The sequence below is a fragment of the Crinia signifera genome, chromosome 3 (genome assembly GCF_055691185.1).
Source record: "Crinia signifera chromosome 3, ASM5569118v1, whole genome shotgun sequence".
NCBI classification, from domain to species: domain Eukaryota; kingdom Metazoa; phylum Chordata; class Amphibia; order Anura; family Myobatrachidae; genus Crinia; species Crinia signifera.
The window spans coordinates 341,009,379-341,023,802 of record NC_139219.1 but is presented as its reverse complement, the minus strand read 5'-3'; the positions used below and the strand labels follow the sequence as shown (position 1 = coordinate 341,023,802).

General features: G+C 53.1%; 1 protein-coding gene across 1 annotated transcript in view; it reads left to right on the top strand.

Annotated features, from left to right (window-relative positions):
- NRBP1 (nuclear receptor binding protein 1) overlaps positions 1-14,424 on the top strand; it is a 106,043-nt gene that overhangs the window by 84,864 nt on the left and 6,755 nt on the right. Inside the window, exons 13-16 of the mRNA XM_083175121.1 lie at positions 2,508-2,558; positions 9,880-10,015; positions 10,091-10,144; positions 13,127-13,190. Of these exons, the coding sequence (XP_083031247.1) occupies positions 2,508-2,558; positions 9,880-10,015; positions 10,091-10,144; positions 13,127-13,190 (305 nt within the window). The remainder of the gene's footprint in view (positions 1-2,507; positions 2,559-9,879; positions 10,016-10,090; positions 10,145-13,126; positions 13,191-14,424) is intronic.

Sequence of the window (14,424 nt, the reverse complement as noted above, 5' to 3'; positions counted from 1 at the left end):
GTCTGCTTTATGCCGGGTGTGATGCCTGCACACGTCTGCTTTATGCCGGGTGTGGTGCCTGCACGCGTCTGCTTTATGCCGGGTGTGGTGCCTGCACGCGTCTGCTTTATGCTGGGTGTGATGCCTGCACGAGTCTTCTTTATGCCGGGTGTGATGCCTGCACGCGTCTGCTTTATGCCGGGTGTGATGCCTGCACGCGTCTGCTTTATGCCGGGTGTGATGCCTGCACGCGTCTGCTTTATGCCGGGTGTGATGCCTGCACGCGTCTGCTTTATGCCGGGTGTGATGCCTGCACGCGTCTTCTTTATGCCGGGTGTGATGCCTGCACGCGTCTGCTTTATGCCGGGTGTGATGCCTGCACGCGTCTGCTTTATGCCGGGTGTGATGCCTGCACGCGTCTTCTTTATGCCGGGTGTGATGCCTGCACGCGTCTGCTTTATGCCGGGTGTGATGCCTGCACACGTCTGCTTTATGCCGGGTGTGGTGCCTGCACGCGTCTGCTTTATGCCGGGTGTGGTGCCTGCACGCGTCTGCTTTATGCCGGGTGTGATGCCTGCACGAGTCTTCTTTATGCCGGGTGTGATGCCTGCACGCGTCTGCTTTATGCCGGGTGTGATGCCTGCACGCGTCTGCTTTATGCCGGGTGTGATGCCTGCACGCGTCTGCTTTATGCCGGGTGTGATGCCTGCACGCGTCTGCTTTATGCCGGGTGTGATGCCTGCACGCGTCTTCTTTATGCCGGGTGTGATGCCTGCACGCGTCTGCTTTATGCCGGGTGTGATGCCTGCACGCGTCTGCTTTATGCCGGGTGTGATGCCTGCACGCGTCTGCTTTATGCCGGGTGTGATGCCTGCAGGCGTCTGCTTTATGCCGGGTGTGGTGCCTGCACGCGTCTTCTTTATGCCGGGTGTGGTGCCTGCACGCGTCTGCTTTATGCCGGGTGTGGTGCCTGCACGCGTCTTCTTTATGCCGGGTGTGATGCCTGCACGCGTCTTCTTTATGCCGGGTGTGATGCCTGCACGCGTCTGCTTTATGCCGGGTGTGATGCCTGCACGCGTCTGCTTTATGCCGGGTGTGATGCCTGCACGCGTCTGCTTTATGCCGGGTGTGATGCCTGCACGCGTCTGCTTTATGCCGGGTGTGATGCCTGCAGGCGTCTGCTTTATGCCGGGTGTGGTGCCTGCACGCGTCTTCTTTATGCCGGGTGTGATGCCTGCAGGCGTCTGCTTTATGCCGGGTGTGGTGCCTGCACGCGTCTTCTTTATGCCGGGTGTGATGCCTGCACGCGTCTGCTTTATGCCGGGTGTGATGCCTGCACGCGTCTGCTTTATGCCGGGTGTGATGCCTGCAGGCGTCTGCTTTATGCCGGGTGTGGTGCCTGCACGCGTCTTCTTTATGCCGGGTGTGATGCCTGCACACGTCTGCTTTATGCCGGGTGTGATGCCTGCACGCGTCTGCTTTATGCCGGGTGTGATGCCTGCACGCGTCTGCTTTATGCCGGGTGTGATGCCTGCACGCGTCTGCTTTATGCCGGGTGTGATGCCTGCACGCGTCTGCTTTATGCAGGGTGTGATGCGTGCACGCGTCTGCTTTATGCCGGGTGTGATGCCTGCACGCGTCTGCTTTATGCCGGGTGTGATGCCTGCACGCGTCTGCTTTATGCCGGGTGTGGTGCCTGCACGCGTCTGCTTTATGCCGGGTGTGATGCCTGCACGCGTCTGCTTTATGCCGGGTGTGGTGCCTGCACGCGTCTGCTTTATGCCGGGTGTGGTGCCTGCACGCGTCTGCTTTATGCCGGGTGTGGTGCCTGCACGCGTCTTCTTTATGCCGGGTGTGATGCCTGCACGCGTCTTCTTTATGCCGGGTGTGATGCCTGCACGCGTCTTCTTTATGCCGGGTGTGATGCCTGCACGCGTCTGCTTTATGTCGGGTGTGATGCCTGCACGCGTCTGCTTTATGCCGGGTGTGATGCCTGCACGCGTCTGCTTTATGCCGGGTGTGATGCCTGCACGCGTCTGCTTTATGCCGGGTGTGATGCCTGCACGCGTCTGCTTTATGCCGGGTGTGATGCCTGCGCGCGTCTTCTTTATGCCGGGTGTGATGCCTGCGCGCGTCTGCTTTATGCCGGGTGTGATGCCTGCGCGCGTCTGCTTTATGCCGGGTGTGATGCCTGCGCGCGTCTGCTTTAATGCCGGGTGTGATGCCTGCGCGCGTCTGCTTTAATGCCGGGTGTGATGCCTGCGCGCGTCTGCTTTATGCCGGGTGTGATGCCTGCACGCGTCTGCTTTATGCCGGGTGTGATGCCTGCGCGCGTCTGCTTTATGCCGGGTGTGATGCCTGCTTTATGCCGGGTGTGATGCCTGCGCGCGTCTGCTTTATGCCGGGTGTGATGCCTGCACGCGTCTGCTTTATACAGGGCAATATGGGTCATATGTACACGTTATGACGGGTGTTATAGTATATTATACAGGTATGTCTGCATATTTTATGTTGTCTGTCTGTTACAGATTCTCCCAGTCGCCAGCTCTGGAGCTGGACAAGTTCCTGGAAGATGTCAGGTAATAGTGATGATACATGCAGTTCGATGTGTGTGTGTACAGACTGCTGGGTGCTGTGGTCTCTATAGGATGTGTGTACAGTCTGCTGGGTGCTGTGGTCTCTATAGGATGTGTGTACAGTCTGCTGGGTGCTGTGGTCTCTATAGGATGTGTGTACAACCTGCTGGGTGCTGTGGTCTCTATAGGATGTGTGTACAGACTGCTGGGTGCTGTGGTCTCTATAGGATGTGTGTACAGTCTGCTGGGTGCTGTGGTCTCTATAGGATGTGTGTACAGTCTGCTGGGTGCTGTGGTCTCTATAGGATGTGTGTACAGTCTGCTGGGTGCTGTGGTCTCTATAGGATGTGTGTACAACCTGCTGGGTGCTGTGGTCTCTATAGGATGTGTGTACAGACTGCTGGGTGCTGTGGTCTCTATAGGATGTGTGTACAGTCTGCTGGGTGCTGTGGTCTCTATAGGATGTGTGTACAGTCTGCTGGGTGCTGTGGTCTCTATACGATGTGTGTACAACCTGCTGGGTGCTGTGGTCTCTATAGGATGTGTGTACAGACTGCTGGGTGCTGTGGTCTCTATAGGATGTGTGTACAGTCTGCTGGGTGCTGTGGTCTCTATAGGATGTGTGTACAGTCTGCTGGGTGCTGTGGTCTCTATAGGATGTGTGTACAGTCTGCTGGGTGCTGTGGTCTCTATAGGATGTGTGTACAACCTGCTGGGTGCTGTGGTCTCTATAGGATGTGTGTACAGACTGCTGGGTGCTGTGGTCTCTATAGGATGTGTGTACAGTCTGCTGGGTGCTGTGGTCTCTATAGGATGTTTGTACAGTCTGCTGGGTGCTGTGTTCTCTATAGGATGTGTGTACAGTCTGCTGGGTGCTGTGGTCTCTATAGGATGTGTGTACAACCTGCTGGGTGCTGTGGTCTCTATAGGATGTGTGTACAGACTGCTGGGTGCTGTGGTCTCTATAGGATGTGTGTACAGACTGCTGGGTGCTGTGGTCTCTATAGGATGTGTGTACAGTCTGCTGGGTGCTGTGGTCTCTATAGGATGTGTGTACAGTCTGCTGGGTGCTGTGTTCTCTATAGGATGTGTGTACAGTCTGCTGGGTGCTGTGGTCTCTATAGGATGTGTGTACAACCTGCTGGGTGCTGTGGTCTCTATAGGATGTGTGTACAGACTGCTGGGTGCTGTGGTCTCTATAGGATGTGTGTACAGACTGCTGGGTGCTGTGGTCTCTATAGGATGTGTGTACAGTCTGCTGGGTGCTGTGGTCTCTATAGGATGTGTGTACAACCTGCTGGGTGCTGTGGTCTCTATAGGATGTGTGTACAGACTGCTGGGTGCTGTGGTCTCTATAGGATGTGTGTACAGACTGCTGGGTGCTGTGGTCTCTAGGATGTGTGTACAGACTGCTGGGTGCTGTGGTCTCTAGGATGTGTGTACAGTCTGCTGGGTGCTGTGGTCTCTATAGGATGTGTGTACAGTCTGCTGGGTGCTGTGGTCTCTATAGGATGTGTGTACAGTCTGCTGGGTGCTGTGGTCTCTATAGGATGTGTGTACAACCTGCTGGGTGCTGTGGTCTCTATAGGATGTGTGTACAGACTGCTGGGTGCTGTGGTCTCTATAGGATGTGTGTACAGTCTGCTGGGTGCTGTGGTCTCTATAGGATGTGTGTACAGTCTGCTGGGTGCTGTGGTCTCTATAGGATGTGTGTACAACCTGCTGGGTGCTGTGGTCTCTATAGGATGTGTGTACAGTCTGCTGGGTGCTGTGGTCTCTATAGGATGTGTGTACAGTCTGCTGGGTGCTGTGTTCTCTATAAGATGTGTGTACAACCTGCTGGGTGCTGTGGTCTCTATAGGATGTGTGTACAGTCTGCTGGGTGCTGTGGTCTCTATAGGATGTGTGTACAGTCTGCTGGGTGCTGTGGTCTCTATAGGATGTGTGTACAGACTGCTGGGTGCTGTGGTCTCTATAGGATGTGTGTACAGACTGCTGGGTGCTGTGGTCTCTATAGGATGTGTGTACAGACTGCCGGGTGCTGTGGTCTCTAGGATGTGTGTACAACCTGCTGGGTGCTGTGGTCTCTAGGATGTGTGTACAACCTGCTGGGTGCTGTGGTCTCTATAGGATGTGTGTACAGACTGGGTGCTGTGGTCTCTATAGGATGTGTGTACAGTCTGCTGGGTGCTGAGGTCTCTATAGGATGTGTGTACAGTCTGCTGGGTGCTGTGGTCTCTAGGATGTGTGTACAACCTGCTGGGTGCTGTGGTCTCTATAGGATGTGTGTACAACCTGCTGGGTGCTGTGGTCTCTATAGGATGTGTGTACAGACTGCTGGGTGCTGTGGTCTCTATAGGATGTGTGTACAGACTGGGTGCTGTTACTGGAGAACGAATGATCGTATCCCCTCCACGGGGCAAAGGTTTCTACACCAGCCTCTTCCTGGTTCGGGTCATTCCGTCCCATTCTCAACTTGAAACGGCTCAACAAATTCGTCTGAGTCCCAAAGTTCAGGATGGAGACTTTGCAATCCATAATTTTGGACAGTAAAACACATGTTTGACTGCCCACGCAGCTTTCTCAAGGCCTTGAGAAAGCTGCGTGGGCAGTCAAACATGTGTTGGCTATGATTTAAACTGAATGTCAATCAGCAATATATAAATGTTACTTCAATGTATTTAGATATCTAACAATTCTAATATGTACTACACTGAATAGAAAATAATTGATATTATGTTCTACTTCTAAACAGCAGAGGGCACCCTTACCTGTAAAGTATTTAAACAATTATACTGCTGCATTTGTCTAAACCTGTTAACAACTATTCGGTGGCACTAATAGAGGCAATATAGCCAGAATTACTAAGATCACCCAGTCCCTGATTTAGAGGACTGAGTTTAGTTGTTTGAATTAAACTATACCACAAAGGACATACATATATCTATTCCTGGAAAAGATTTAAGGTCATGTTCTCCTTCTAAATAGCAGAGGGCACCCTTGCCTGTACAGTATTTAAACCAGTACACTGCTGTGCTAGCTTAGATCTGATTATAAAAACCGCTTTTTAGTGGCAATAATAGAGGCAATATAGCGAGAATTACTAAGACCACCCAGTCCCTGATTTAGGTGACGGAATTTAGCTGTTTATATTGGACTATACCACGGGGGACATACATATATCTATTCCTGGCTCTTGTACATAAAAGTGCCTAAGATCCCTCAGCTGACCGGCAGAGGGCAATTAAAATCATAAAATACAAGAGCACCAGTAAAAACAGTAGACATATTGAGTAATAAATCTATTAATCACCGATACCTTCTTAGTAAACTTTCATATAAATTGAAGTCATGCTGGAATAAATAAAATTGACATTTTCACTTACATATCTTTTTAAGATCACTTTTCTCTTCTAATTTTTCACTAAAACACCATCTGCGTGTATATATGTTTGTATGTGTGATTTTAACCACTAAAAATTCACTGCGGCCTCCCATCATATCCTATAATGGGATTTTTTAGAACATGACACATTAAAAGTTAAATTTTATGTATACTTTTTTCCTTTGAAGTGCGCTCCCAAAATAACAGTCCTTTTCTCTCCTGCTTGATCCATAATTCTGGCCTTACATTAAGGGGACTACATGGCATCCCTGGACATCCAGGACGTGTACCTGCATATCTCCATTAGACCAGAACATCGACGGTTTCTGAGGTTTTCACTAACTGACCATCATTTCCAGTTCCAGGCTCTGTCCTCTCATGGACAGTTCCACTAATGTCCTCTACAAAGAGAGATCCTCATCAGGTGGTCGCGATCCTACACCAATATTCGCTCCCACCTGATTGCCTTATCACCGGCCATACGGATCTCCCTATCCTGGTGGCTTCTAGATCAGAACCTTACAGCCGGGAGACAGTCTTGGATTCTTACCACAGATGCCAGCTACCGTGGTTGGGGAGCGGTGACTTGCCAATGATACAGATGGGGCTGGCTTCATCTTTGCATGGCTGGCGTTTCTAACGCCAGCCCCGCCAGGGGGCGCGTGCATGAGACTCTCGCGCGCCCCCTAGCAACGGATCCTGCCTCCGGTCCCCGCCGCCTCCCATGCCGTCGCTGCCCATCGTTACAGGTACCCCTTGCTGCACTGAGCGCCACCCTAACCCTGCCTGTCTCCCTGAAGCGGAGACGGGCAGGGACACGCAGCGTCCCCGCCGAGAGACCGGGACGCGCATGCGTGTGAGACGCACGCGCGTCCCAGTTCAGTGTAGCCCCTGTCCGCCGGCGCTCGCCAGCGGGGAGGGTCTGGCGAGCTCCGGCCAAGGATGGCAGGGGCTCCATCTGTGTATCCAGGGGTTATGGAATGTACAAGAATCCCAGCTGTCAATTAATGTCTTTGAAATGAGGGCAGTCTTGCGGGCCCTGTGCCTGGCCGAACCCGTGCTCCGAGGTCACCCTGTGCAGGTCCAATCGGACAATGGGGGTTATTCTAGTTCACTCGCAATGGCACAATCACTCTCTTATGGACAAAAACATGTGCAGAGAGAGTTACATTTGGGTGGGGTTTGTACTTCAAATTGATATCTATATTGCAGTGTAAAAATAAATCGGCCACTATTTACCCTGCACAGAAACAATAAAACAGCCAAATCTAACTCGCTCTGCACATGTTACATCAGCCCCACCTGCAGTGCACATGGTTTTGTCCATAAGAGAGTGATTGTGCCTTTGCGAGTGAACTAGAATAACCCCCCCATGTGACAAAGGTAGCTTATATCAACCACCAGGGGGGCACTCGTAGACCGGTGGCCATAGGAGAGACCTACTACTTCCTGCTCTCTGTGATCTTTAGCCCGGGGTCCTCAATTGGGAATCAGACTTCTTGAGCCATCCGACTCTGGATGCCGGTGAATGTGCCCTCCATCCAGAAGTGTTCCAGATGCTGGTGTGACCTTGGGGCAGACCCGAGTTGAACTTGATGGTATCACGCCACAACCACCAGGTCACCCTGTACGACCCCAGGACTCACGACCTGGGAGCCTGCATGGTAGATGCCCTCTTAGCCCCTTTGCCGTTTGCTCTGATGTACGCCTTTCCCCCGATTACGCTCCTCCTCCGAGTAATCCACAAGTTGAAGGCGGAAGGGGTCATATTGATCCTAGTGGCTCCACATTGGCCCAGACGAATCTGGTTCTCAGATCTGCAGGCACTGTTAGTGGCCCCTCCGATCCATCTGCCTCTACATCCAGACCTGCTCACTCGGGGTCCGTGTCTACATATGAACCTGCAGCATCTGGCTTTGACGGGGTGGCCCTTTGAAAGAACCTCCCTGTTAGGAGTCACAGGCTTTAACTCAGCCTTCTGGCGGGCTTACTTTTCCTGGCGTCGCACTCGCCATTTAATTCCCAGGGCTTAGCACTTGGCCAGTATTCTGTCATTCTTACAGAAGGGTTTGGAGGCTGGATTGTGCAGGTTTTCCTGTTCCACAGGTAGTTGGAGTTATTGCAGGATGTCCGCACTTTCATGCAGGGTGAACAGTCTTCTCTAGATGTAGTCTGTGCATTTTCACATCTGTGTGCGCCACACTAAGGCTCTTTGGGAATCGGACTCTCTTTGTCCTCTACGGGTTTCAAAAGAGAGGTACTGATGGGGCTGGCTTCATCACACCAGCCCTGCCAGGGGGCGCGCACACATGAGACGCTCGGGCACCCCCTGGCAACGGATCCTGCCTCCGGTCCCCACCGCCCCGAGTGCCCCCTAACCCTGCCCATCTCCCTAAAGCGGAGACGGGCAGGGACACGCAGCGTCCCCGCCAAGAGACTGGGACGTGCATGCATGTGAGACGCGCGTCCCAGTTCGCCAGCAGGAGGGTCTGGCGATCCCCGGCCAAGGATGGCAGGGGCTCCATCTGTAGGCCTGCTACTAAGCAGACAATTGCCTGCTGGCATACTGTACTTGGGCGCCTCCCTCCCGGTTCCTGTGGGGGTCTGGGCTTTTTCCGTCATTCCCCATCACGTCTGTAGGTGCGTCTTGGGCTGTTAAGGAGTGGCAACAGGAGCAACTTTGCAAGGTGGTGACTTGGTCGTCTGCCATTTCCTTTTTTGCGCTTTTATGCATTTGATATATTTGCCCCCCAGAACTCTTGGCCAGAGTGTACTTGCTGCGGCACAGGCACGTCCCCTCCCATCGGTGGCTGCTTTAGGATGCCCCAGCGTTAGCCCTGTGGCCCCTGACTTGTTCTGAAGAATAAAATGAGATATTTTTTTTACGTGTTAAATCTCTCTCTTCGAGGACATCAGGGGCCACAGGGATCCCTCCCTGCTGCGCCTTCTTTATGTTAAAGTTAATAGTTCCGCCATTGAGTGAACTCATATGTTCAGAATGTGTTCTCTTCCTTCTCTCTTGTCTCCTGCCTTGGCTTGTTAAAAACTGAACTTCCTAGCCTGGAGGCGGGGTAGAGGAGGGGAGGCAGGAGTTTAACTTTCCGGGTGCTGGAATGCTCTCTCACACTCCACTACCCAGTGTTAGCCCTGTGGCCTCTGACTTCCTTGAAGAAAGAGATTTAACTGGTAAGATGTAAATCTAATTTTTAAACAAGTTGGTAACGCCCCTTGAGGCCTGGGTTGGATACACAAACACTTTAAAGCTTATATTACAGAAAAAGGTTGCACAATATATTGGTCAAAGTCACAACCGTTTCAAGGAAAATTTTAATTCGGGAGCTCAAAAGCCACCGATCCAATCACGGGTGCCGTATGGGGGGTACCAACAGTCGGGATCCCGACAGGCATTCGTCGGAGTCCCGACTGTCAAAAGACAGACAGCCAGGATCCCAACGGCCGTCGGCTATTTTCTCTCGTGGGGGTCCACGACCCCCATAGAGGGAGAATAGAATAGGTGGCTCGCGCGCAGCGAGCCCCCAAGGGGCTTAGTTGCGCTCACCATGCTGTCGGGATAATGACTGTCGGACCCCTATACCACACCCTCCAATCACACGTAGCATGAAACGGTGACATGAAGTGGATCCTCTTCTAGTTCTGGAACATTACAGATAGATTTCTCGCCCTGACCCACTCCACAATAATGAACAACGTTCCCTGGCAGAGCAGTGTAGTTCTACCTACACTCATCCCTCCCACCTTTCTGCTCATTGCTGGACACTGGGCCATACCATAGTATTTAAAGTTATGCCCATTCTGGCCTCCAATCAGGAAATGCCGATACGGCCATGGTTTGGTGCGGCTAGAAGGGCTGTGTATGGTGAATAGACGTGGACACATCTGTAGTGTAATGGTTTCTGGTCCTCTCACTTTCATCTGCAGAAATGGTATTTACCCCCTGACTGCTTTTGGAATCCCCCGACCTCAGCAGCCACAGCAGGAGGTGGTTAAGTCTCCAGTTGTCCCTCCATCTGAGAAGACTCCGACCCCTGAACCGGCAGAAGTAGAAACACGTAAGGTAAGTTGTAGAGCTGATGGTGATGCTCCCCGGAGCTGACAATCCTATATGACCCTGTATCTATCTTTTCTGCAGGTTGTTCAGATGCAATGTAATATCGAGTCTGTCGATGAAGGAGCTAAACATCATGTAAGGCACCATCAGTGATCGTCTCATCACCCTTCTTACCCCTATACCAAGCATCCTCTCCTCCAGGTCACATCACTCTCCCTACTCCATACCCAGCATCCTCTCCTCCTGGGCACATCGCTCTTCCTACTCCATACCCAGCATCCTCTCCTCCAGGTCACATCACTCTCCCTACTCCATGCCCAGCATCCTCTCCTCCTCGGCACATTGCTCTCCATACCCAGCATCCTCTCCTCCAGGTCACATCACTCTCCCTACTCCATACCCAGCATCCTCTCCTCCTGGGCACATTGCTCTTCCTACTCCATACCCAGCATCCTCTCCTCCTCGGCACATTGCTCTCCATACCCAGCATCCTCTCCTCCTCGGCACATTGCTCTCCCTACTCCATACCCAGCATCCTCTCCTCCAGATCACATCTCTCTCCCTACTCCATACCCAGCATTCTCTCCTCCAGGTCACATCACTCTCCCTACTCCATACCCAGCATCCTCTCCTCCTGGGCACATTGCTCTTCCTACTCCATACCCAGCATCCTCTCCTCCTCGGCACATTGCTCTCCATACCCAGCATCCTCTCCTCCTCGGCACATTGCTCTCCATACCCAGCATCCTCTCCTCCTCGGCACATTGCTCTCCCTACTCCATACCCAGCATCCTCTCCTCCTCGGCACATTGCTCTCCCTACTCCATACCCAGCATCCTCTCCTCCAGATCACATCTCTCTCCCTACTCCATACCCAGCATTCTCTCCTCCAGGTCACATCACTCTCCCTACTCCATACCCAGCATCCTCTCCTCCAGGTCACATCACTCTTCCTACTCCATGCCCAGCATCCTCTCCTCCTGGGCACATCGCTCTTCCTACTCCATACCCAGCATCCTCTCCTCCTCGGCACATTGCTCAGCCTACTCCATACCCAGCATCCTCTCCTCCAGATCACATCTCTCTCCCTACTCCATACCCAGCATTCTCTCCTCCAGGTCACATCACTCTCCCTACTCCATACCCAGCATCCTCTCCTCCAGGTCACATCACTCTTCCTACTCCATGCCCAGCATCCTCTCCTCCTGGGCACATCGCTCTTCCTACTCCATACCCAGCATCCTCTCCTCCTCGGCACATTGCTCAGCCTACTCCATACCCAGCATCCTCTCCTCCAGGTCACATCACTCTCCCTACTCCATACCCAGCATCCTCTCCTCCAGGTCACATCACTCTCCCTACTCCATGCCCAGCATCCTCTCCTCCTGGGCACATCGCTCTTCCTACTCCATACCCAGCATCCTCTCCTCCTCGGCACATTGCTCAGCCTACTCCATACCCAGCATCCTCTCCTCCAGATCACATCTCTCTCCCTACTCCATACCCAGCATCCTCTCCTCCTCGGCACATTGCTCTCCATACCCAGCATCCTCTCCTCCAGGTCACATCACTCTCCCTACTCCATACCCAGCATCCTCTCCTCCTGGGCACATCGCTCTTCCTACTCCATACCCAGCATCCTCTCCTCCTCGGCACATTGCTCTCCATACCCAGCATCCTCTCCTCCTCGGCACATTGCTCTCCCTACTCCATACCCAGCATCCTCTCCTCCTGGGCACATTGCTCTTCCTACTCCATACCCAGCATCCTCTCCTCCTCGGCACATTGCTCTCCATACCCAGCATCCTCTCCTCCTCGGCACATTGCTCTCCCTACTCCATACCCAGCATCCTCTCCTCCTCGGCACATTGCTCTCCCTACTCCATACCCAGCATCCTCTCCTCCTCGGCACATTGCTCTCCATACCCAGCATCCTCTCCTCCTCGGCACATTGCTCTCCCTACTCCATACCCAGCATCCTCTCCTCCTCGGCACATTGCTCTCCCTACTCCATACCCAGCATCCTCTCCTCCTCGGCACATTGCTCTCCATACCCAGCATCCTCTCCTCCAGATCACATCTCTCTCCCTACTCCATACCCAGCATTCTCTCCTCCAGGTCACATCACTCTCCCTACTCCATACCCAGCATCCTCTCCTCCAGGTCACATCACTCTCCCTACTCCATGCCCAGCATCCTCTCCTCCTGGGCACATCGCTCTTCCTACTCCATACCCAGCATCCTCTCCTCCTTGGCACATTGCTCTGCCTACTCCATACCCAGCATCCTCTCCTCCTGGGCACATCTCCCTCCCTATTCCATACCCAGCATCCTCTCCTCTTCTCTGCACATTGCTCTCCATACCCAGCATCCTCTCCTCCTGGACACATCGCTCTCCATACCCAGCATCCTCTCCTCCTCGGCACATCGCTCTTCCTACTCCATACCCAGCATCCTCTCCTCCTCGGCACATTGCTCTGCCTACTCCATACCCAGCATCCTCTCCTCCAGGTCACATCACTCTCCCTACTCCATACCCAGCATCCTCTCCTCCTGGGCACATCGCTCTTCCTACTCCATACCCAGCATCCTCTCCTCCTCGGCACATTGCTCTCCCTACTCCATACCCAGCATCCTCTCCTCCTCGGCACATTGCTCTCCATACCCAGCATCCTCTCCTCCTGGGCACATCTCTCTCCATACCCAGCATCCTCTCCTCCTGGACTCATCGCTCTCCATAACCAGCATCCTCTCCTTTTGGGCACATTGCTCTCCCTGTTCCATACCCAGTAGTAGGTGGCCCGGTACACAGATATAATTCAACAATAAATATTGAATATCTCATTTATTAAAGCTAAGAACACTCCCGGGAATGTATATTTTATGTAATAACACACCTTACATTTGTGTTCTTCCCCATCTTGCATGCCATGCCTACGCTGAGCCAGTGTGACTATCTGTACACTGTACGTGATTGGCCAGTGGTCTCACATACTGCAACTAGCCCTGACCTCACTGCCACCTCTGTCTCCTTACATGGTAATTCCACCATGCTGCCATTGTCTCGGTAATCTTGGCTTTGGTTTCGTCTGACTGTTATGGTTGTCTCTTCCTCAGCTGACCTTATTACTCAAACTAGAAGACAAGCTGAACAGACACCTTAGCTGTGACTTATTACCCAGTAAGTATCAGGCATGGAATCCCATCATACATTGAGACAGCTGCTCCATGCTGTGACTGTATCTGTCCTTCTGGTCTGGGAACAGCTGCTCTGCATAGTGACTGCGTCTGTCCTTCTGGTCTGGGAACAGCTGCTCTCCGTGGTGACTGCATCTGTCTTTCTGGTGTGTGGGCGGCTGCTTGGCATAGTGACTGCGTCTGTCCTTCTGGCCTGAGGGTGGCTGCTAATGTTTACTGCAACTGTCCTTCTGGTCTGTGGTAGGCTGCTCATGGTGACTGCGTCTGTCCTTCTGGTCTGGGAACAGCTGCTCTGCGTGGTGACTGCGTCTGTCTTTCTGGTGTGTGGGCGGCTGCTTGGCATAGTGACTGCGTCTGTCCTTCTGGCCTGAGGGTGGCTGCTAATGTTTACTGCAACTGTCCTTCTGGTCTGTGGTAGGCTGCTCATGGTGACTGCGTCTGTCCTTCTGGTCTGGGAACAGCTGCTCTGCGTGGTGACTGCGTCTGTCTTTCTGGTGTGTGGGCGGCTGCTTGGAATAGTGACTGCGTCTGTCCTTCTGGCCTGAGGGTGGCTGCTAATGTTTACTGCAACTGTCCTTCTGGTCTGTGGTAGGCTGCACATGGTGACTGCATCTGTCCTTCTGGTCTGTGGGTGACTGCTCCATGTAATGACTGTGTGTCTGTCCTTGTGGTCTGGGGACGGTTTCTTCACTTGGTGACTCCATCTGTCCTGGGTCTGGGGACAGCTGCTCTGCATAGTGACTGTGTCTGTCCTTCTGGTCTGTGGTAGGCCGCACATGGTGACTGCGGCTTTCCTTCTGGTCTGGGAATGGCTGCTCCATGTGGAGACTGTCTGTCCGGTACTTGTTTCCTAGCACAGCGCCACCGATTTTAATTGTATGGCACCGGGTCTCTGAGATCGGGTCTGATCGCATGCGACGCAATGCGATTAGACCCGATTTTTAATTGTACACCCACCCCCCTGATGGGTAATTAGTATGTCAAATGCCCCCCCATTGTTAACGCCACGCCACTATCAACGCCAAAGCGTGGCGACCGCACGCGGATTACTTCACATGTATTCCGCGTCCCCTCGCGGGGCTTGCCACGCTTCGGGCTCGGTGGCTCGCTGCGGTCGCCATACTATCTAAAATCAACTCCACGCCGACGTGGATAGTGGGGGTATGAAAAGGTCGGAGGACGCGTACCGCCGCCCCTCGCGGGCTCGCTGCGCTCGC